The sequence below is a fragment of the Macaca thibetana genome, chromosome 9 (assembly GCF_024542745.1).
Source record: "Macaca thibetana thibetana isolate TM-01 chromosome 9, ASM2454274v1, whole genome shotgun sequence".
Lineage (NCBI taxonomy): Eukaryota > Metazoa > Chordata > Mammalia > Primates > Cercopithecidae > Macaca > Macaca thibetana.
Genome location: NC_065586.1, coordinates 90,090,199 through 90,111,943, shown reverse-complemented (window position 1 = coordinate 90,111,943; position 21,745 = coordinate 90,090,199). Strand labels below are relative to the sequence as shown.

The 21,745-nt window shown below is 41.9% G+C and overlaps 1 protein-coding gene across 5 annotated transcripts in view; it reads right to left on the bottom strand.

The window, feature by feature from the left end:
* Positions 1-21,745, bottom strand: part of PLCE1 (phospholipase C epsilon 1) — a 344,763-nt gene that overhangs the window by 61,558 nt on the left and 261,460 nt on the right. For all 5 annotated transcript variants that reach the window (XM_050802709.1, XM_050802707.1, XM_050802708.1 and 2 more), the window contains 7 exons: positions 18,372-19,047; positions 12,464-12,646; positions 10,653-10,770; positions 9,597-9,753; positions 6,357-6,479; positions 6,131-6,267; positions 2,252-2,490 (listed from right to left, as the gene is read on the bottom strand). In XM_050802709.1, the coding sequence (XP_050658666.1) occupies positions 2,252-2,490; positions 6,131-6,267; positions 6,357-6,479; positions 9,597-9,753; positions 10,653-10,770; positions 12,464-12,646; positions 18,372-19,047 (1,633 nt within the window). The remainder of the gene's footprint in view (positions 1-2,251; positions 2,491-6,130; positions 6,268-6,356; positions 6,480-9,596; positions 9,754-10,652; positions 10,771-12,463; positions 12,647-18,371; positions 19,048-21,745) is intronic.

Genomic DNA, 21,745 nt, shown 5'->3' with positions numbered 1-21,745 from the left:
CGTCTGTTCCTTCACCAGCACAGTTTACAATGAGGCCAAGGTAACCACTTAAAATTTTTTTTTAGAGACAGAGTCTTGCTATATTGCCCAGCATGGCCTCAAACTTCCGGGCTCAGGCAATTCTTCTGCCTCAGCTTCCTGAGTAGCTGGGACTACAGGTTTGTGCCACCATGCCTGGCTCAGAGTAACCTCAAAAAAAGTGAATCAGCCAGGCGTGCTGGCTCGCGCCTATAATCCCAGCACTTTGGGAGGCTGAGGTGGGCAGATCATGAAGTCAGGAGTTCGAGATCAGCCTGGCCAACATGGTGAAATCCCATCTCTAGTAAAAATGCAAAAATTAGCTGGGCATGGTGGTGCGTGCCTGTAATCCCAACTACTTGGGAGGCTGAGGCAGGAGAATTGCTTGAACCTGGGAGGCAGAGGTTGCAGTGAGCCAAGATCGTGCCACTGCCCTCCAGCCTGGGTGACAGAGCGAGACTGTCTCAAAAAAAAAAAAATCAAATCATGTTACTCCCCTGCTCAAAAATTTCAGTGGTATCCCATTTCACATGGACTAAAGCCAACCTCCTTATCATGCTCTAAAAGGCCTGGATGACTGGGCCCTTGTACATCTGTCTGACACCATGCCTGCCATTCTCTGCCTGGCTTGTGCAGCTCACAGTACACCAGCTTTTTGTGGTTCCTCATAAACCCCCAGCTTGCTGCTGTCTTGGTCTTTGACCTTGTGGCTCCCTGTGGGGAATGCTCTTTCCTGAGACCTTCAAACCGGTTACTGACTTAGGGCTCAGTTCAAATGCCACCTCTTCCAAGTGGCCTTTGCTTACTCTCCTCAGCCCTCCTCCTGTATCATTCTATTTCCTCACTTGACTCAGTTTTTCCCCTACCCCATTATTACCTGAAATTACATGGTATCTTTGTTGTCTGCCTCACCCACTAGAATGTAAGCGGCATTGAGGGCCAGAACTTTTACCTTATTGTCTGCTATATTCCCACCTCCTAAAACTGAGCCAGCATAGTAGGAACTAGTACATATTCATTTAATGACTAATGAGGTTGAAAACTTAGACTAAATCTGTTGCATGTTCTAGAATAACAAGAAAAAATTATGTACCGACTCCTTATAATAGTTACTGAGTTAGAGAAAGCCTGGGACCTATGTTAATTATATGTTAAAGAACACTTACATATTTGTTTTTTGTTTTTTGAGACAGGGTTTTGCTCTGTTACCCAGACTGGTGTGCAGTGGTGCCATCTCAGCTCACTGCAACCTCTGCCTCCGGGGCTCAAGTGATTCTCGTGTCTCAGCCTCCCAAGTAGCTGGGATTATAGGCATGGACCATCATGCCTGGCTGATTTTTTTTTTTTTTTTTTAGACGGGGTCTCGCTCTGTTGCCAAGGCTGAAGTGCAGTGGTGTGATCTCAGCTCACTGCAATCTCCGCCTCGTGTTCCAGTGATTCTCCTGCTCCACTCTCCCGGGTAGCTGGGAATACAGGCATGCACCACCACACCTGGCTAATTTTTGTATTTTTAGTAGAGATGCGGTTTCACCATTTTGGCCAGACTGGTCTTGAACTCCTGATCTCAGGTGAGCCACCTGCCTCAGCCTCTCAAAGTGCTAGTATTAAAGGTGTGAGCCACCATGCACGGCCCTGGCTGATTTTTGTATGTTTAGTAGAGATGGAGTTTCATCATGTTGGCCAGACTGGTCTTGAACTCCTGGCCTCAAGTGATCCACTGACCTCAGCCTCCCAGAGTGCTGGGATTACAGGCGTGAGCCATGAAACCCAGCCCATACTTGGTATTTTGTTTAAAAAACAAAACAAAAAAGGTCGGGCGCAGTGGCTCACACCTGTAATCCCAGCACTTTGGGAGGCCAAGGTGGGCAGATCACGAGGTTAAGAGATTGAGACCATCCCGGCCAACATGGTGAAACCCCATCTCTACTAAAAATACAAAAATTAGCTGGGCATGGTGGCATGCACCTGTAGTCCCAGCTACTCAGGAGGCTGAGGCAGGAGAATTGCTTGAACCTGGGAGGTGGAGGTTGTAGTAAGACAAGATCGCACCACTGCACTTCAGCCAGGCAACAGAGCGAGACTCCATCTCAAAAAAACAGAAAAAGCAAAACTCTATTTCTGTCCCAGATTTAAAGGCTTTGGAAAGAAGTATAGAAAGAGTAAACATTTAGCAGCAAATTATTAGAATGGCAGAGGAATCACACACACATGCACACACAAAACAGGCACGAACCTGGATGATGCTGAGGATTTCATCATAAGTGCAGTGTTCTCCTTGGCAATTCACGAGGAAATCGTTGAGCTGAAGTATGCCCACCCCGAAAATGCCCAGAGATGTGCTCTCAATCCCAGTGCCATTTGTCACGATGCTTGCAGCAGCAATGGCATCAGATATCTGCCTCTGGTTGTCCGATAGCTGCTGTTTACTCTTGATGAACAACCCCAAATCTGAGACATTTCTGGTCAACAGATCTGAAACAGAATCACCACAGTACACGGACAAGATAGCCAGCATCTTTTGCAAAGTTTATTTTGGAGATAATGGTGTGGAGTTATTAAAATGGAGAAGCTCTTTACTAATGTACCTAAATAAGCCATCAAAGAAGTGTTTATTCCTGGATTCACATAGTGATAGGAATAAAAAACAAATCAATGAATAAATAAAGGTAACTAAGGGCTGGGCATGGTGGTTCATGACCATAATCCCAGCACTTTGGGAGGCTGAGGCAGGTGGATCACCTGAGGTCTGGAGCTTGAGACCAGCCTGGCCAACATGGTGAATCCTCGTCTCTACTAGAAATACAAAAATTAGCCAGGCATGGTGGTGTGCACCTGCAGTCCCAGCCACTCGGGAGGCTGAGGCACGAGAATTGCTTGAACCCGGGAGGCGGTGGTTGCAGTGAGCCGAGATTACACCACTGCACTCTAGCCTGGGCAACAGGGTAAGTGTCTGTCTCAAAAAAAAAAAAAAAGGAAAAGAAGAAGGTTCAGTTGGGGACTTCAGGCCAAATTCAGGCTTTGGTTTTAGGGAGTAACTACTTGCACATTTTTATGTTCGTAGAGATTGAAGACATACCCTTAAAATTACAGTTTTACTGTAATTTAGAAGTGTAACTGTAAGCATTTGTGTGCAGATTTTTGTGTGAATATAAATTTTCAACTTGTTTGGGTAAATACCAAGTAGTGTAATTGCTGGTCACATGGAAAGACTATGTTTAGCTTAGTAAGAAACTGCCACACTATCTTCCAAAGTGGTTGTACCATTTTACATTCCCACCTGCAATGTTCCAATTGCTTCACATTCACACCAACTTTGGTATGGCCATTTTAATTTTAGCCACTTTGGAAGACAGTCTGGCAGTTTCTTATGGAGCTAAACATAGGCTTACCATATGATCCAGCAATTGCACTCTTAGGTATTTACCCAAATGATGGAAAAACTTAAGCCCACACAAAAACCTGAATACAAATGTTTATAGCAGCTTTATTCATAATTGCTAAAACTTGGAAGAAACCAAGATATACCTCAGTAGGTGAATGGACAAACAAACTGTAGTACCTCCACAAAATGGAATATTATCCAGGGTAAAAAGAAATGGGCTACCAAGCTACAAAAAGCCATGGAGGAAGGAAACTTAAATGCATATTGCTAAGTGAAAGATGCCAGCCTGAAAACACTATGTACTGTGTGATTCCAACCATATGATATTCTGGAAAAGGCAAAACTATGGAGATAATAAAAAGGGCAGTGGTTGCCAGGGACTTGGAGGGAGGATGTGGGGGGATGGAAAAGTGGAGCACAAAGAACTTTCAGGGCAGTGAAACTATCCTGTATGATACTGTAATGGTGGATACATGTCATTACACATTTGTCAAAACCCATAGAATGCACAACACAAAGAGTGAATCCTAATGTTAACTATGGACTTCAGTTCATCATAATGTATCAATATTAACTCATTGTAACAAATATACCACACTAATGCCAGATATTACTAACAGAAGAAAGTCCGTGTGGGAAAGCAGAAGAGAGTATATTGAAACTCTGTACTTTCCACTCATTTTCCCATAAACCTAAAATTGCTCTAAAAATAAAGTCTAGACTGGGCATGGAGGCTCATGCCTAAGATCCCTGCACTTTGGGAAACTGAGGCAGGAGGATTGCTTTAGGCTAGGAGTTTGAGAGCAGCCTGGTCAACAGAGCAAGACCCTGTCTCTACAAAAAATTACATTATTTTAAAATAACATTTTAAAATAACATTTTTAAATAATAAAAAATACATGAAAATGATAAATAAAATGAAAGCAAAAATAATAAAACAAAAAATAAAGTCTAATAATTTTTGAAAAATGTAACTACTTGACTAATCCATGGTTATGGAGATTTTACAACTAAAGCTGAACAATAGTTAATAGTCTCAGCTCAAGGACAACATAAACTTACAAATAATTAAGAAACAACTGCATAAAAGAGGAAAGGTTTTTGTTTTTTCTATTTGTGTTTATGGTTTCCAGGAAGGACAGAGGAGGAAAATGATAGGCTGAAAATGCATGGGTGGTTAGAAAAATGCATGGCTGGTGACAGTAATGGTGGTGGTGGTGAGTGGGACAGAAGAATGAGACATTCTGGTTTACACAGTAGGAAATATATCCTGGACAATCATTCAGACAAAAGTACCCTGTGGAAGGCACTAAAGACTCTCCTTGTCAAAGGTCAGGAGACTACTGCCCTGAGATTGAATACACATCTGTCTGTAGGTAGGAAAGAGACTGGGGTTCTCCACTGTGACACACACCACATACTTAGCAGACATTTGGAAATGGTCAGTGATATGGTTCGGCTGTGTACCCATCCAAATCTCATTTTGAATTGTAGCTCCCACAATTCTGTGTTGTGGAAGGGACCTGGTGGGAGGCAGCTGAATCATGGGGGCAGGTCTTTCCCATGCGAAAATGTTCTCGTGATAGCAAATAAGTCTCATGAGATATGATGGTTTTATAAAGGGGAGTTTTTCCTGCACAAGTTATCTTGTCTGCTGCCATGTGAGACATGCCTTTCATCTTCTTCCATGATTGTGAGGCCTCCTCAGCCACGTGGAACTGTGAGTCCATTAAACCTCTTTTTCCTTATAAATTACCCAGTCTCGGGTATGTCTTTATCAGCAGCGTGAAAATGGACTAATGTAGTCGGGAAAGGGTTTTTGGTTGTCAGAATGACTGGAGGGCTTTATTGGTTAAATATCCTGAAATGGCCGGGCGCGGTGGCTCAAGCCTGTAATCCCAGCACTTTGGGAGGCCGAGACGGGCGGATCACGAGGTCAGGAGATCGAGACCATCCTGGCTAACACGGTGAAACCCCGTCTCTACTACAAAATACAAAAAAACTAGCCGGGCGAGGTGGCGGGCGCCTGTAGTCCCAGCTACTCGGGAGGCTGAGGCAGGAGAATGGCGTGAACCCAGGAGGCGGAGCTTGCAGTGAGCTGAGATCCGGCCACTGCACTCCAGCCTGGGCGACAGAGCGAGACTCCGTCTCAAAAAAAAAAAAAAAAAAAAAAAAATATCCTGAAATACATGGGCAGAACCACACAATGATGAATTTCTTTGCTCAAAATGCTAGTAGCACCTGCTCCCATGACACCAGATGACACCTTAAAATAATTCTCTAAGTGTTGGCTGGGCATGGTGGCTCACACCTGTAATCCCAGCACTTTGGGAGGATGAGGTGACAGATCACGAGGTCAGGAGATCGAGACCATTCTGGCTAACACGGTGAAACTCCATCTCTATTAAAAATACAAAAAATTAGCCAGGCGTGGTGGCCCATGCCTGTAGTCCCAGCTACTCGGAGGCTGAGGCAGGAGAATAGATTGAACTCAGGAGGCAGAGGTAGCAGTGAGCCGAGATTGCACCACCGCACTCCAGCCTGGGCAATGGAGCGAGACTCTGTCTCAAAAAAAAAAAAAAAAAAAAAAAAAAAATTCTCTTAAGTGTTTCCTACACAGCAGTAATAGCACACTATGTGGGACAGGCTCAGAGTTTGTGTGATTGGACCTCTGACCTTAAGTTTTAGACAGATTGGTCCCAAAGGGAAATCCTAAAATGTTCAACAAACCTAGGTCAGGCTGAAGATCGCTGGTGTTTTCATCAATCATCAAGTTGGTGTAGAGCGGGGCTGACTCGGATCCAGATCGGCTGCAGGGCACTGCATAGACATCAAACAGATCCTTCAGGTCCTTGCGGCTCCTGACACTGAATGGGGAATGGAAAACACCTTTCATTGAGTATCTTTATAGAAGTGGGGGGCCTGAGAAAGAATAAGAAGGAAACATACACTGTACCTGAACGATTTGAACAGCTCAACAAATTCAACAAAACTCATGTTGCTGTCTGAAACCATGAAGCTCTGAAATCCCTTCATGCCGCCTTTGATCCGCCCGTGCCAGCTACTACTGCTCCAAGCACTGCAACAAAGACAAGGCCTTCATGGGCACCAGGGCAGGCCACTGTTGTGATTCTGTCCCACCAGAGTTGCTCCAATTCGCCATATGAGCAAAACAATGAGTGCAAGTTATTTAAGATTGAAGCTATTTTCTGATACTCTTTTCATTTCTCTTAATCTATATTGTATCAGAGGAAATAAAACATGTTGTATATGAAAAAGAAAACATGTTTCTAGTCTATTTAATAAGGGCCCAGGGCTGAGGTTAATATTCCTCTATTAATCAAAACAGTTCTTTGAAATTGCAGATCAATGGGCAAAATAAATGTTTTTGAAGATGTCTTCTTAAAAAAGAGCCCCAAATTACTCACTCTTAATCTATGGGAAATAATGCACGTTCTTTTCTATATTCTAAGTTATAGAATCACATTTAAGATGAAACTTTTGAGTGTATTGTGATTCCTTTCTTAACCAGTCCTTACATGAAAACAGAGAAGAGCTTTTAAATATTAATGGAAAATGTGAGTCGGAAAAATGTTAAGAATGGAAAGGGCTGGGTGCGGTGGCTCATGCTTACAATCTCAGCACTTTGGGATGCTGAGGTGGGAAGATTGCTTGACCCCAGGAGTTCAAGACCAGCCTGGCCAACATAGTGAGGCACTGTCTCTAATTTTAAAAAATTTTAAAAAGAATGGAAAAAACCCAGCTCTGCCTAGGATTATATTTGCACCTTCCAAGGCTGCATCTATTCAATGTAGAAATATCAGTCAACTCAGTCAGAACAGTCTTCCTGTTTCACAACATTTTTTATGAGAGATGTTTTGATTATGGTTTGTAGTCAAATTAATGAACAGGATCTATTTTTTTTGTCTTGGATTTTAAAAGTTTTTTTGAAATATTTCAAACATATAGAGAATATCATAAAGTCTACTTTAGGTATATTATATAATCTAAAAACTATATATTTAAGAATATAAACATAAAATATATAGTCTGTTGAAGTGACTCTCAACCCTGCTAACAATGTTCACTCATGGAAAATTAATTTGTGCTGACATCTGAAGGTCGCCTTCAGTAATGAAAGAGCACTACAAATTGATAACTTTATAGAATTTCGTAGGCATAGGTTGTAGGTTGTTGATCCCCAGTGTAGTGCAGGAAACATAGGGTAGAGGTGCAGGAAGAGGAAAATGGTGACTTCATTATTTGTAGCTAAAGAAGTAAATGTCCTGTCTTGCTTCTTTCTGGTTGCAGGTCCAGCTAGTGTCTGTAGGAACCCATCTCCCTTTGATTCTAGGAAACTGTTTGTCCACTCTTTCCACTACCAGACTTAGGATTCAGTCTAGCTTTCCCCCTTAACAGCATTCAGCTGATTTTTCCTCTCCTGCCTTGTGTTTTCTTTCTGTTTTAAAACACTTGAGTGGGTGCTGATCCCTGTCCTCCTGGGGTTGGCCTTCTGATCTTGCATCTGGCATGTCAATTTCTCTTTTTAAAAGATTTTCCTCCCTTACTCTGTCCTTTCTTTTCCTGCTCATGAATGACTGAAATAAACGGGAAATGTCATTTAATCCAGGTTCCTAGATATTTGCCCAGGATACTACACAGGCTAAAAGTATAATAAACAGGATTCTGATTTTTTTAACTTTTAGTTTTGCTATGAATCTAAATGTACATAAAAGTTGCAAGAGTGGTACAAAAAATTCCCATATAACCTTGACACATGCTCACCCATTGTAGAATGTGAATGTGTAAAGCATAAATTATAAGTTCATAGCTCACATTGTGAAAGAATTTTTATTTAAAAGATAATTTACTGTAGGATTCTTTTTTCTTTTTTTCTTTTTCCTTTCTTTCTTTTTCTTCTTTTTTTTTTTGAGACAAGCTCTCACTCTGTTATCTAGGCTAGAGTGCAATGGCATGATCACGGCTCACTGCAGCCAGAACTTCCCAGGCTCAAGTGAAACTACCACCTCGGCCTCCTGAGTAGCTGGGACCACAGATGAGGACCACCACATCCTGCTAATTGTTTTATTTTTTGTAGAGATGGGATCTCTGTTGCTCAGGCTGGTCTCAAATTCCTGGGGGGCTCAAGTGATCCTCCTCCCCTGACCTCCCAAAGTGCTAGGATTACACGTGAGAGCCACCGTGCCCAGCCAGGATTCTTATCAATAACAAGCTTCCAAGAGAAAGAGAGAGAAAAGGAGAAAGAGAGAGAGGGAGGGAGGGAGGGGGGGTGGAGAGAGGGAGAGGGATAGGGAGAGAGAGAGAAAGAGAGAGAGAGAGAGAGAGAGGGAGAGAGAGTGTGTGTATGTGTGTAAAAAAGTGAAGAGTTCCTGTTTTAGCTTGGTTCTGTCTGGAACCTCCACATTTCTTAAACTTTAATGTGGGATACAGGGAGATGGAGCAGCATTCTGGTTCCCTTTGGAAGTCTGCCATTTTAATATCATTTCTTCTTCTGAGAGGGTATTGTTTCAAATAGGTAATTTGCATGGAACTTATAATTGATTATAACAGCTTTAGAATTATACTTAAACATATCCAACTGGCTGTGATACTTGAATTCATTCCTCTAGACATGTGTAACTTACATATGAGAAAAGTATTAAATATATTTCATCGATTAGCAAAGGGGCCGAATAGCTTACATTAAAACAATCTATTCTCTCTTCTTCATTTAGAGCAGTGCTATCCAACAGAACTTTCTGCAATGATAAAAAGAAATGTTCTCTATCTACACTCTTTGGGATAGTAACCATCAGCTACTTGTGGCCATGGAGCACTTGAAATATCACTACTGTGACTGAGGAAGTGAATTTTAAATTTTCTTTAATTTTAATTAATTTACATTTGAATTTAAATACCCACATCTAGTTAGTGGCTAGTGTACTGGATAGTACAGATTTGGAGAATCATGGCTTGGGTTTTGTTACTGCTACTGACCTTTGAAGTAATATGAGAAGGTAGGAGTACAAAACTGGGAAAACTAGGATCATTTAACATTTTGGGATTTTTCAGTTTTCAGTTCAACTATACGTCAAAATGTGAAACAGTCTTTCCATAGACAACTGTAAAGATATGCCCTTCCACACCACTGGGATAATGTGAAGGGTCCTTCTGTTTTATCATGTTAAGGCCCCACCTGGACGGGCTCTTGTTTGAAGAAGGCAGCACAGGGGAGGACACTGGCCTGATGGGAGATGACGTCCCGGCAGCCAAGTTGGGGGACCCAGCTGTGGTCAAAGAGTGGGCTCTTCTGGAAGGGAGGGGGTTTGGCGGGCTAGCGATGGTATTCGCCTCTGTGAGGATGAAAGACAGAAAAGAGACAATGACTCAGATTATAGTTTCCCTCAGAACCAAATGCAAACCAGAGAGGCTTCCGGATATCTGAGCAAATCAACCTATGCAGCTGGTTGCTATACAAGCAGCACCAAAATATTTTTATGAATGGGCTAATCTGGTGGGGTCTTAATGGGTTACATGTTAGAACCATCTGGGAAGCTTCAAAAATAAATAGATGTCCAGCTTCCAGCCAGAGAATATCTGAATCAGTTATTCTTGGATGTGGACAGAGGAACCAGATTTTCTTTTTCTTTTTCTTTTTCTTTTTTTTTTTGTGATAGAGTCTCGCTCTGCCACCCAGACTGGAGTGCAGTGGCGTGATCTCGGCTCACTGCAACCTCTACCTCCCAGGTCCAAGCAATTCTCCTGCCTCAGTCTCCCAAGTAGCTGGGATTACAGGCGCCCACCACCACGCCTAGCTAATTTTGTGTATTTTTAGTAGAGATGGAGTTTCACCATGTTGGCCAGGCTGGTCTCGAACTCCTGACCTCAGGTGATCCACCCGCTTCGGCCTCCCAAAGTGCTGGGATTACAGGCGTGAGCCACCGCACCCGGCCCCAGATTTTCTTAAAAGCTCTAATATGCAGGCAAGGTTGAGAATCACTGGTCTAATCCATCAAATTATACCATGTATATCTACTATTCCCTGTCAGTAATGGCAAGTTAATTAACGGGGATTTTATTCCAAGTATACTATGCTTGCAGAAGCACCTCTTAGGTTTCATTGTCTGGTTAGGACAAAGAGTTTTGTTAGAAATGCTTGCAATACTTAAATCACAATTTAAAACCAAATGTATACTTTTTTCCCCATAAAAATTAAAAAACAAAAATCTCAGATGTAAACATGCCGCTTTACCTGATTCTTCTTGTTCATTAATGTCTTGAGGATCAGAACCACTCCGGCTTCGACACTCTTTGTGCATCTTGGCCTTTCGGGTTGCCATCTCGTCGTCAGTTGCCTCTCCACTCTCACCCTGGGAACACAAAGCTCACAATGGTTCCACGTCTGTATTTCTCTCCCATCACTGCTTTAGTTCACGTAGGTCTCTATTTTCTGACCTACCCACCTTCAATACTGCCTCCCCCTGGTAAAACCGGTAAAGACCTACGTTAAGGCTGACCGAGTATTCTCACGTCATATTATTTCATTTGTTCTTTACTACACAGCAGTACTCCTCAGGGGAGGGAGGCAGACAAGAGGCGGCACACAACCTCTGGAACCTCTGTGTACAGAAGAAACTGTGAAGCAGTAAAGTTTGACATGAGCATCAAAGCCTCCCACAAGCAAAGAGAGTGGCACTTTTTCTAGATAGATGATATGGTTTGGATGTTTGTCCCCTTCAAATCTCATGTTGAAATGTAATTCCCAATGTTAGAAGTGGGGCCTAGTGGAAGTGTTTGGATCATAGGGGTGGATTCCTCATAAATGGCTGAGGACCATTCCCTTGGTGACGAGTGAGTTCTAGGTTTGACTTCGCACAAGGTCTAGTTATTTAAAAGTGTGTAGGCTGGGTTTGGTGGCTCATGCCTGTAATACCAACACTTTGGGAGGCTGAGACAGTAGGATTACTTAAGGCCTGGAGTTCGAGACCAGCCTGGGCATCATAGTGAGACCCCGTCTCTATAAAAAATAAAAAAATTAGCCAGGCATGGTGGTGCACACCTGTGGTTCCAGATACTTAGGAGGCTGAGGCAGGAGAACAGCATGAGCCCAGGAGTTCGAAGCTGCAGTGAGCCATGATCACACCACTGCACTCCAGCCTGGGTGACAGAGCAAGACCCTGCTTCTAAGAGAAAAAAAAAAAAAGTGTGTGGCACCTCTCCCCTTCTCTCTTGCTCCCGCTCTTGCCATGTCATGCGCTGGCTCCCGCTTCACCTTCTGCCATGACTGTAAGCTTCCTGAGGCTCTCACCGGAAGCAGATGCTGCACCATGCCTCCTGTACACCTGCAGAACTGTGAGTCAATTAAACTTCTTTCCTTTATAAATTACCCAGCCTCAGGTATTTCTTTATAGCAACACAAACAGACTAACGAATAGCCATGAAGCAACTATATTATCACTTCATAGTGATATTTCATATTATATAGTTCATAATATATAGTGCTAATATACTTTACATTGTGTTCTACACACAGTATTTGGGGCCTCTGTGATCTCTGTTCTCTTCTAGCCCTTCCTTGCACGCAGAGTGCTCATGCTCTGGCCATCCAGAACAGCATGTGCTTCCTTGAACAAGCTGTCTTTTATGCCTCTATGCTGTCTCCTCTGCTGGGGATACTTTCTCCTATGTTGTTTGCTTGGTAAAATCCTACACGTTCTTCAAGACCTGCATGTCAGTTGCTCTGTGGAGCCCTCTGTGCCTGCCCCTCAGCTCTCTATTTTCCTTCTCTCTGTCCCCATAGCACTCTGGATGACTCGACAATGTCTCTTTTTAGCTTGCACTGTATTTGTTTACATGTCTATGTTCTTTTGTGGACCTTGTCTTTTCCCTGCTGTTCCTGGCACTGGCATGGCACCAAGGAGGTGTGTGTTAATCCCTGGTATCTTTTGTTTTATACCCGACTTTGTCCTCAACCCAAACAACCTAAAGTGGTTTATGGCGATGTTCACCATACAATGGTCCTGGAAGATGGGTTTGATGCTTAATAAACGAACAACACTCTACCCTCATGAGGATTTTCTTCTTTTTCTTGGTAGTGCTTATGCCCAGGGTGTTGTTTCTCTGCATACTGGGCTTCTCAGCATTCTTTGCAGATGTGCCGGGGCTGGGGTTTCGAGCACTCCATCGTCTGCCACCAAACAACTCCACAGCATGAGCCAAAGTTGGGCCTTCATACCGTCCATCCTCCTGTGAAAGAACCACATGGTGAATACAATAGGAAGCACCAAGCAATGGGGAAGTAAACACATTAATGTCTCCCAGAAAATTCCAAGAGGTGGAAGAGCACAGATGGCCACAGAAGAATAATGATCTGGCCACCCAAGTGGCCCTGTTTTCTAACTCACAAGATTCTCTGTCAGGAATTTCATCATGTCCCCTGTTGTCTTGGTCACATCCCTGCTGAGTTCCAGTGACATGCTTTAATATATCAACTGGGGAACAAAAACTTCCCATCCCATTTATAGAGGTTAAATTGCAGAACTACCACTGTAGGAAAATTCATTTAGACTTACTTTGCAAATTAGGTCCTTGGAGATCTTGGAAGGGAGTGGGGCAGGGTATCAATCTAAGTAAAATCAAGTTGTATTTGTCCATTATTGCCAGGTAGGTTTTCACCCAGTTTGATGCTTGGGACTGTCTGACTTGAAATACAGGGTGTGTGACATGCATGAAATTCCCTTTGAAGGGCCCCAGGGAGCTCCTAAAATAGCTGGGCTGCCATCCCTTTGAGTGGCTGAAATCCAAAGATACGGCGCCCATGGGACTCAGAACACCATACATATTAGGATGCTGTGAGCAGCAGCAACACAAAGGGCAGGCAATGGTTCACAGTAGCTACTAAGGCAACTCTGTGTAACATCCTGTAAGTAACAACAGGGATCTATTAATTAAACAATTGTCAATGATTCTCCCCATAAGTCAGTTAATAAAACCACAAAAAGTTGCCTATGAGCTAAAGATGATATTGATATTTCATGCATTGTATAAGAGGGCTCTTTAAAAATTAATTTCAATGTACTGTCTTTACTCTTCAAAAACATTTAAGGCTGGCTCTCCTTTGCAGTTCCAAAAAAGTGCTTATAGATAGATTTTGCTTTGTTGCAGATCATATGCAAAGAACAAAGAAGCTTTGTGTGTGTGTGTCTGTGTGTGTGTGTGTGTGTGTGTGTGTTTGCTCCTTCAGCCTAATGTTTAATAACTGATTTTATGACTTGTGCATTCCCACTTCCTGCATCCTGTTATGGATCCCAGGATGCTGAATAACTTGGGTACTTGACAAAGAAACCTTTTGGTTACCTCTTATAGAGGAACATTGTGACTTATGCCTGTCCATGATCTGTTTCTCCCTTTTCTAACCATACCCCAATTTTACTTTAACTGTCTCTTCTCCACTGGATATAGTCTCGATAGGTGTGCCAATCAAGCTGAAATATCCTCCTTTGACCAATGATTGGCACATCATCCCAATAAGCCAATCAGAATCCCCTTCCTGGAGCAGGGTTCTTGAATGCAGTGATGGAGAGAATGAAAATGGTTGGAGATCAGTCCACCTGCTGGAGGCCTGCTGAAGAGAGTCCCTGCTAACAAGTCACTGGGAGTGACTCCAAGTTGGAATAAACATTTCATGAATGAAACCTAATGGATAGGTTTTAACTACCATTTTGAATAACATACTCTGAATCTGAAAGAAGAGTAACACTTTTATTTATGGATTTTAACCAACACATCTTTAAAAGCTTAATAGGCCCATTATAGTTTACATGTAAAATAATTGGCACCATTAACCTCTACTGCTTTGATTTTTCTAATTTCAGAACATCCCAATATGGGTCAAACTTTACCACTAACAGAAATATGTTTAGGTCAGGAAAAGGAAGGATGCCTCTGTTTAGTTTTTAAAGGAAGCTTTCTGAGAAGTAAAATGTAGTTTTAATCTTACTTTTGTTTTACACAAAATAATAAACTTGTTTGGGATAGATGAAGGATATACTTTCTTCTTTTTTTTTTTCTTGGAGGTGGAGTCTCCCTCTGTTGCCCAGGCTAGAGTGCAGTGGCGTGATCTTGGCTCACTGCAACCTCTGCCTCCTGGTCTCTCCTGCCTCAGCTCCCAAGTATCTAGGATTACAGGTGTATACCACCACACCCAGCTAATTTTTGCATTAGTAGAGATGGGGTTTCACCATGTTGGTCAGGCTGGTCTCGAACCCCTGGCCTCAAGTGATCCACCCACTTCAGCCTCCCAAAGTTCTGGGATTACAGCTCTGAGCCACCGCACCCGGCCTACCTTCTTTTTTTAATGTGGGAGATGGACTACCATAAGTGAAGGCACATGTTCAATTTTAGAAAACGGTTTTTTTGTTTTTGTTTGTTTCTTTTTTCTTTTTGTTTTTTCTTTTTTTGAGACGGAATCTTGCACTCTTGCCCAGGCTGGAGTGCAGTGGAGAAAACAGTTTATGTGAAAGTTGAAGATTAGAAAATAGATTCTTTAAAATATATCCATGCACTGTTACCTCTTGGCATATCTTTGTGTGTGACATTTTGAAGACCATTAAACCAACCTGTATCCTTTAAATAAATCTCTTTTTCCCCCCATAAAGATAGCCAGAATCTGTTTTTTGCTTATAACCAAAGATATTTACCTGGTAATCCCATATTTAACTTTCTTAGCCTCCCAGAGCTCCTTCCAAATACCCAGGATTATGGGCCATCAGTTCTGTCCATGACAACCTTGGGCCAAAGCTCAAGATATTGGTCTTTCCTCCACACCCCACATCACATCAACGTCTCTGCACAGTTTACTTTCTTGGATTTTCCTGTATTTTTCCTAGGCTTCTCTACAAATGTTATTACTTCTTCTTGTCTTTTGTGTTATCTCTTGTTACTACTTCCATCAGTAGTACTCAAATACTTGTAGTATTTGAAAGTAACTCCACTTACATTTACCACATAAGGAAATTCTAATGTCAGAAAGATTATTTTCTATATAAGCACTTCCCAAGCTAGAGATTTAAAAATCCCCTTATAGAGCTGTTAACAGAAGTTTGGAAAAACCCAGTGTTTCACAAATTTCTTTAGCTTATAGATAAATTTAAATAGTTTTTTTTTTTTTTAACTTTAGGGCATCTGAGAGAATTTAATTTTCTAAGAGGTATTATAAATCACCAATACAGATATTAAACATTAACAAAAGATTTGATCTTTTGTTCTCTAAGTACTAAGTTAGCATCTTCTTGGTGATCCCCGAGTCAATTTGGGAACTGGTTTATATGATGAGAAAATGATCAGTCCATTGGTCTTTCCCACTTTTTTCTTTTGAAAGAAATCTTGAGTATCTGTTTCTAAGGCATGTTGCCCAACTTCGTAAATGGCTCATGTAGAGAGAGCAGTGTCAAGGAATAACATCACCTATATTTCTGAAGTGGTTGAGGAGTATGAGCTGCTTTGCCTCTACGCTGCAACATCTTGGTTCTGTGCAGGGGTGGTAGGGGAGGGTGGAGCTGTGTTTGCAGCTGGGTAGGACTGAGTCTTCTGTAGGTCACTTCTGTCTCTGTTCCAGCAGCAGCTTTTACCTCTTAATCTACTGTTCGTGGTCTCAGCTGGTGCCTCCTTCAGTAAAAGCTGAAGAGTGCTAGGGTAAATGAGAAACCAAGTACCTCTTCTGTATTAATTCAGTGACCTATGCTACAAGCTTGAGAAGGAGACAAATGGAACAACTAAACTACACAGACTGTGACAGGAATTGTAATTAAGCTTAAACACTGGTCTATGTCCATGTTTGATGAATTTTCCTGATTCTAGAAGGCCAAGGAATAATTGTAATTAAAAATTGATATTCATAGTAGCTCCTGAAGACTTTTTTCTTTCTTTCCCAGCTGAGTGCACTGAAAGCTCCCTGTGGACTACACAGGAAGCAGGTATTTTGTTTTCTTTCTTTTTTTTTTTTTCTTTTTGAGACAGAGTCTTGCTCTGTCACCCAGGCTGGAGTGCAGTGGCATTATCTTGGCTCACTGCAACCTCCACCTCCCGGGCTCAAGTGATTCTCCTGCCTCAGCCTCATTAGTAGCTGGGGTTACAGGTGCATGACTAATTTTTTATATTTTTAGTAGAGGTGGGATTTTGCCATGTTGGCCAGGCTGGTCTCGAACTCCTGACCTCAGATGATCTACCTCCTCAGCCTCCCAAAGTGCTGTGATTACAGGCGTGAGCCACTACACACGGTCAGGTATTTTGTTTTCCATTTTAGATGAGTTAACTAAAACTGGCTTTGTGCTGTGTAACTTTAGGATAATTGTGTACATAGGACTATCTGCTTATTAATTAATCAAGTTAGTCACTCAGGATATGGTCTCTACTCATAATCACGGCATGGGTGTAGGGAAAGAAGAAAGAAGGGTCATTACATGTGCCTTGTCTAATTTCCTGGGGCAACAAATGTTTTTAATTGTCAGAAATGTATTCGAACTGTGACAAGTACATGAAATCAGCCATTTGAGTAGTTCAAGTGGTAGTTCTATTTGTTCTGTGACAATACAAAAGATATTTCTTTTTGCCGTGAAGATAGAAAAGCATAGCAAAGAAAAACTGAATACTTTGATACAACTCATTTGAGAATGACACTTCAAGTGTCACCTGCTTGTGGAGTTTAAGACTCAATTTCCAAACAATCTGTACCCTCTTTTCTCCAAAGGATGCTACTCTGGTTATGCCTGTGTCTCTTCTATCTCATTCAGCCCAGCCCTGTTGCCACCCTAAACTATAGTGCTAGAGTACCTGATAACATAGGGTTAATGAAAGACTAACTCACTCAATGTAAGCAGCTGACTGTGACAAACTGCCCACTAAGGGCTGCTGCCCCAACAAACCTAGTAAAGAAGAACTCCACATAAGAATTATCCCACATTTGGGAAAATTTCTTTCAACCTTAAAGAAATTAACCCCTCACCTCTACAATTAGGCAGCAGTACGCAGTAAGTTAAAGAACTCTCCAAAAGTCACATAGCATGTTAGGAAATGAACCAGGATTTTAATTTTGATAGGGACAGTTTTCAATGTATCAGCTAGTCACTAACTAATAATAAAAGTATTCAGATAACAATGCTTTCCATTGAACCTTGAGTAAGTGAAAATGCTTATATTAACTGGTTTCTTTGCAGATGGGAGAACTACAATGACCCTGGGACTATTTTTATGTAATATAATACAATATATACAAATATAATATAAAATAAAAACAGTGGCCAGGGTCATTGTAGTTCTCCCATCTGCAAAGAAACCAGCTAACATAAGCATTTTCACTTACTATAAAATCTAAGTAAAATGTATTTCATACAAAATACAAATAGGACCACCTATGAGTACAGACACTATTCTTCATACATACGAATTATACTGTGGCTTTACACATATTAACTTTTTTTTTTCTCTGAGAGAGTCTCGCTCTATCACCCAGGCTGGAGTGCAGTGGTGCGATCTTGGCTCACCGCAACCTCTGCCTCCTGGGTTCCAGCGATTCTCCTGCCTCAGCCTACTGAGTAGCTGGGATTACAGGCGTGTGCCACCATGCCCGGCAAATTTTGTATTTTTAGTAGAGACGGGTTTTCACCACATTGGCCAGGCCGGTCTTGAACTCCTGACCTTGGGTGATCTGCCCATCTCGGCCTCCCAAAGTGCTGGGATTACAGGCGTGAGTCATTGCCTCAATTAATTCTCACAGCCACCCTGTGAGCAGGTGTTATTATTTTCATTTTATAGAAAAGGGGATCGGGGTACCAAGAGGTTAAGTAAAAACTGCCCAAGGTCACCACAGGTAGTAACTGTCAGAGCTGGGAGCATGAACTTGGTGGTCTGGTCACCAAGTGTGTGCTCTTGAGTATTACGCTAGTGAGGAAAGAGGGATGGCTGTGCCCCTTACCTGATAGAGGCTGACGTACTGTTTCCGCAGCCACTGCTGTCTTTGGTCAGGGAATTTCCTCATCTTTCTCACAGCTCTAGTGAGTTCCAACAATCCGCTGAAGAGCATTTTAGCTGTGTGCTTTGGTGCCACGAAGTGCAATAATCTATTGTCCGTGGTCTGAAGCCCATAGAGCAGTGTCACACCAGTCTCTGACAGGAACATGCTACCCAGTTTGTTCTGAACACACACAGTGTGTATATCAATGCCAGGGTGGCCCATGTATACAGCCTTCACTGCAAAAAGATCCAAGACCCCTTCCGTCAGGCCACTTAATCCAGCATTGCCCAGTAGTGGGAATTTTCCAGGCTCAGCTGTGTTATTAAGTACACCAAGTTTTGCTTTAGTGCTGGCTGGGGAGGCAGTTGTGGGCTTTACCCAGGTCAAGGTGCTATTGTCAGGCTGAAGCTGGAGGAAGCAGCGGGCAGAGAGGTGTGTGTCCTGGTCGTAGTGGATGACCGTGGCACCCTGCAGCAGGAACTGGTGCACATCGGCTTGGATGGACAGCACATACCATGGGATGAGCTCTGTTCCATGGTCGAAGGCCTTCTGTGAGTCCTCTGAACCATGAGAGTCGTATTCTTTGGATTGCTCAAAGATATCATTGTCTGAATCCAACAAATCTCCAATTATAAACCTGAAGGAAAGAAACAGCAATTTGGTTTGTCCTATAATCAAAAGTGAGAACAACCCAAAGCCATTTTCACTGACACTAGACTTCGTTTTTCATCCCACTATGAATTCAAATTAGCATAGGAAATACAAAATACTAAATAGCACATAGTAACTTTTAATAACCGAGGCTGGGTGTGGTGGCTCATTCCTGTAATCCCAGCACTTTGGGAGGCCAAGGAGGGTGGACCACTTGAGGCCAGTAGTTCAAGACCAGCCTGGCCAACATGGTGAAACCCTATCTCTACTAAAAATACAAAAATCAGTCAGGCATGGTGGCATATGCCTGTAGTCCCAGCTACTTGAGAGGCTGAGGCAGGAGAGTTGCTTGAACCTGGGAGGTGGAGCTTGCAGTGAGCTGTGATCGTGCCACTGCACCCCAGCCTGGGTGACAGAGAAAAAAAAAAAAATTTCGAGTAACTTTTTATAACTGTATTCTAATATTCTTTATAACTGTATTCTTATCATTAGCAAGGTATCTGACCATAAGCATAAGAAAACTACTAGACGAGTTACTGTATTTTTATTCTCAACAACAATAATCTTTATTATGTATTAGTTTTCCCTCTTGTGTCAGGAACTGTGTTAAATACTTTATGTACATTTTTTGTACTAAATCCAATCTACTTGCAAGGTAAGTTTTATTATTCTTTTTCTACCTGTGAGGAAACTGAGGTTCAGAAAGGGAAAGTAATTTGCTGAAGGTAACCCACCTCAGAAGAGACCAAGCCAAGGTAAGGTTTTGGTCTAACTTCATAGCCTGGGATTTTCATTGTTAGGCTTGTTTGCCTTCAATTAAATCATAAACAAAAGTCATGATCTGAATATACTGGGGCTAAAATAGGTAAAAACAAGACTTAACCGGCTGGCCGAGAAGCACCTCTGTTAAAAATAAAATACAATTAGTTCAAAGATACTCCTTTGAAAGAAAGTAGGCAGATTGCTTGAGCCCAGAAGTTTGAGACCAGGCTGGGTAACGTGGTAAGATCATAGCTCTACAAAAAATACAAACATTGGCTGAGTATGGTGGCATGCCTGTAGTCCCAGCTATTCAAGAGGCTGAGGTGGGAGGATTGCTGGAGCCTGGGAGGTGGAGTCTGTAGTGAGCTGTGATGGCACTGTTGCACTCCAGCCTGGGCAATAGAGCAAGACCCTGTCTCAAAAAATAAAAATAAATGAAATTTAAAAAGGACACTCCTTGGGAAATATGATCACGGTGGCCAGATAAGTAAAACAGTTCTCTTGGACTCAACGTTAGATTTCTACTGTGTGTGTGCGTGTGCGTAGGTGTACACAGAAAAGGCTAGTCTGCATAGAAAATTTAGCACGTTCCTTCCACTGAGTCAGGAACCTGGATTATTTGAGCCAAGAGAACCAAGGAGCAGTGAAGGCAAGGGATTGCTTCTTTTTTACCTGGCCACCTTGGCAGGAACCTGCCCAAGAGTCTCATTCTTTTCAAAGCATAGGAAGTTGTTAGTAAGATCAAGGTTTCTGCTGTTTGGTCCACAGACATCACTAGCAAAGTAGTGAGTAGAATTGTGAAGGAGCTGGTACATAGGCTGGTCCATGTGTCTCCAGGAAGGAAGGCTCTCATGCTCAGGAGACACTTGGGCCACCTACTGACTCTTGATGAGGCAACGACAGTATCATGGGGCTTGTTGACACTCCTCAGTTTAGATTGTTGTCCCTGAACAAGATTATCATTCTTGCTTTCAAACAGCAGGTTCTACCTCCTTGCCCCACACGTGGATATTCTTTTAAAAAAAAGTCTACCAGAAATATTGAATTTTAGTGTCTCACAAATCTGATGGTGACAAAATCCATTTCAGAGCCCCATACAAGAAATAACCAAAAGTCCAACAACAATAAAATATATGCCTAGATTTTGGTGTATTCATGCAATGTCATTCTGTACAGCAATGAAAATGAATAAGCAATAGCTAACTACATGGAATAACACAAATTGTAAGCAAGACACACAAGAATGTATATGATATGTATTTGTGATACATAAATACATACATTTATGTAAATGTCAATTACAAAACCAGGTGAAACTACTATACTATTTAGGAATGCATATTAGTAGAAAAACTACAAAGAAAAACAAGATGTTATTGTAAAACTTATAATAGTTTTCTCTAGGGGGAAGCTGGTAATAATTGGGAAGGGAAATAAGTAGTTTAGGGGTGCTGGCAATGTTCTAACCCTGGGTGCTAGTTATACTCAGTCACTTGATAATTATTCAAATACATTGTTTCAATAAACTTTTAATTTTAGGATAGTTTTAGACTTATAGAAAATTCCAAAGAACATATACCTCACACAAAAATGTCCCTATTAATATCTTATATTAGTCTGGGATATGTGTCATAATTCGTGAACAAATCCTAACACATTATTACTAATTAAGGTCCACATTTTATTCAGATTTTCTTAGTTTTTACCTAGTGTCCCTTTTCTCTTCCAGGATCTCCCGTTACATTTACTTGTCAGGTCTCCTTAGGCGATGACAGTCTCTCCTTGTTTTAGGTGCTCTTGACAGTTTGGAGGAGTACTGCTCAGGTATTTTGTGGAAGGTCCCTCAATTAGGACTTGGCTGATATTTTTCCCATAAGTAGATGCAGGTTATGGATTTGGGGAAGGAAGACCATAGAGGTAAA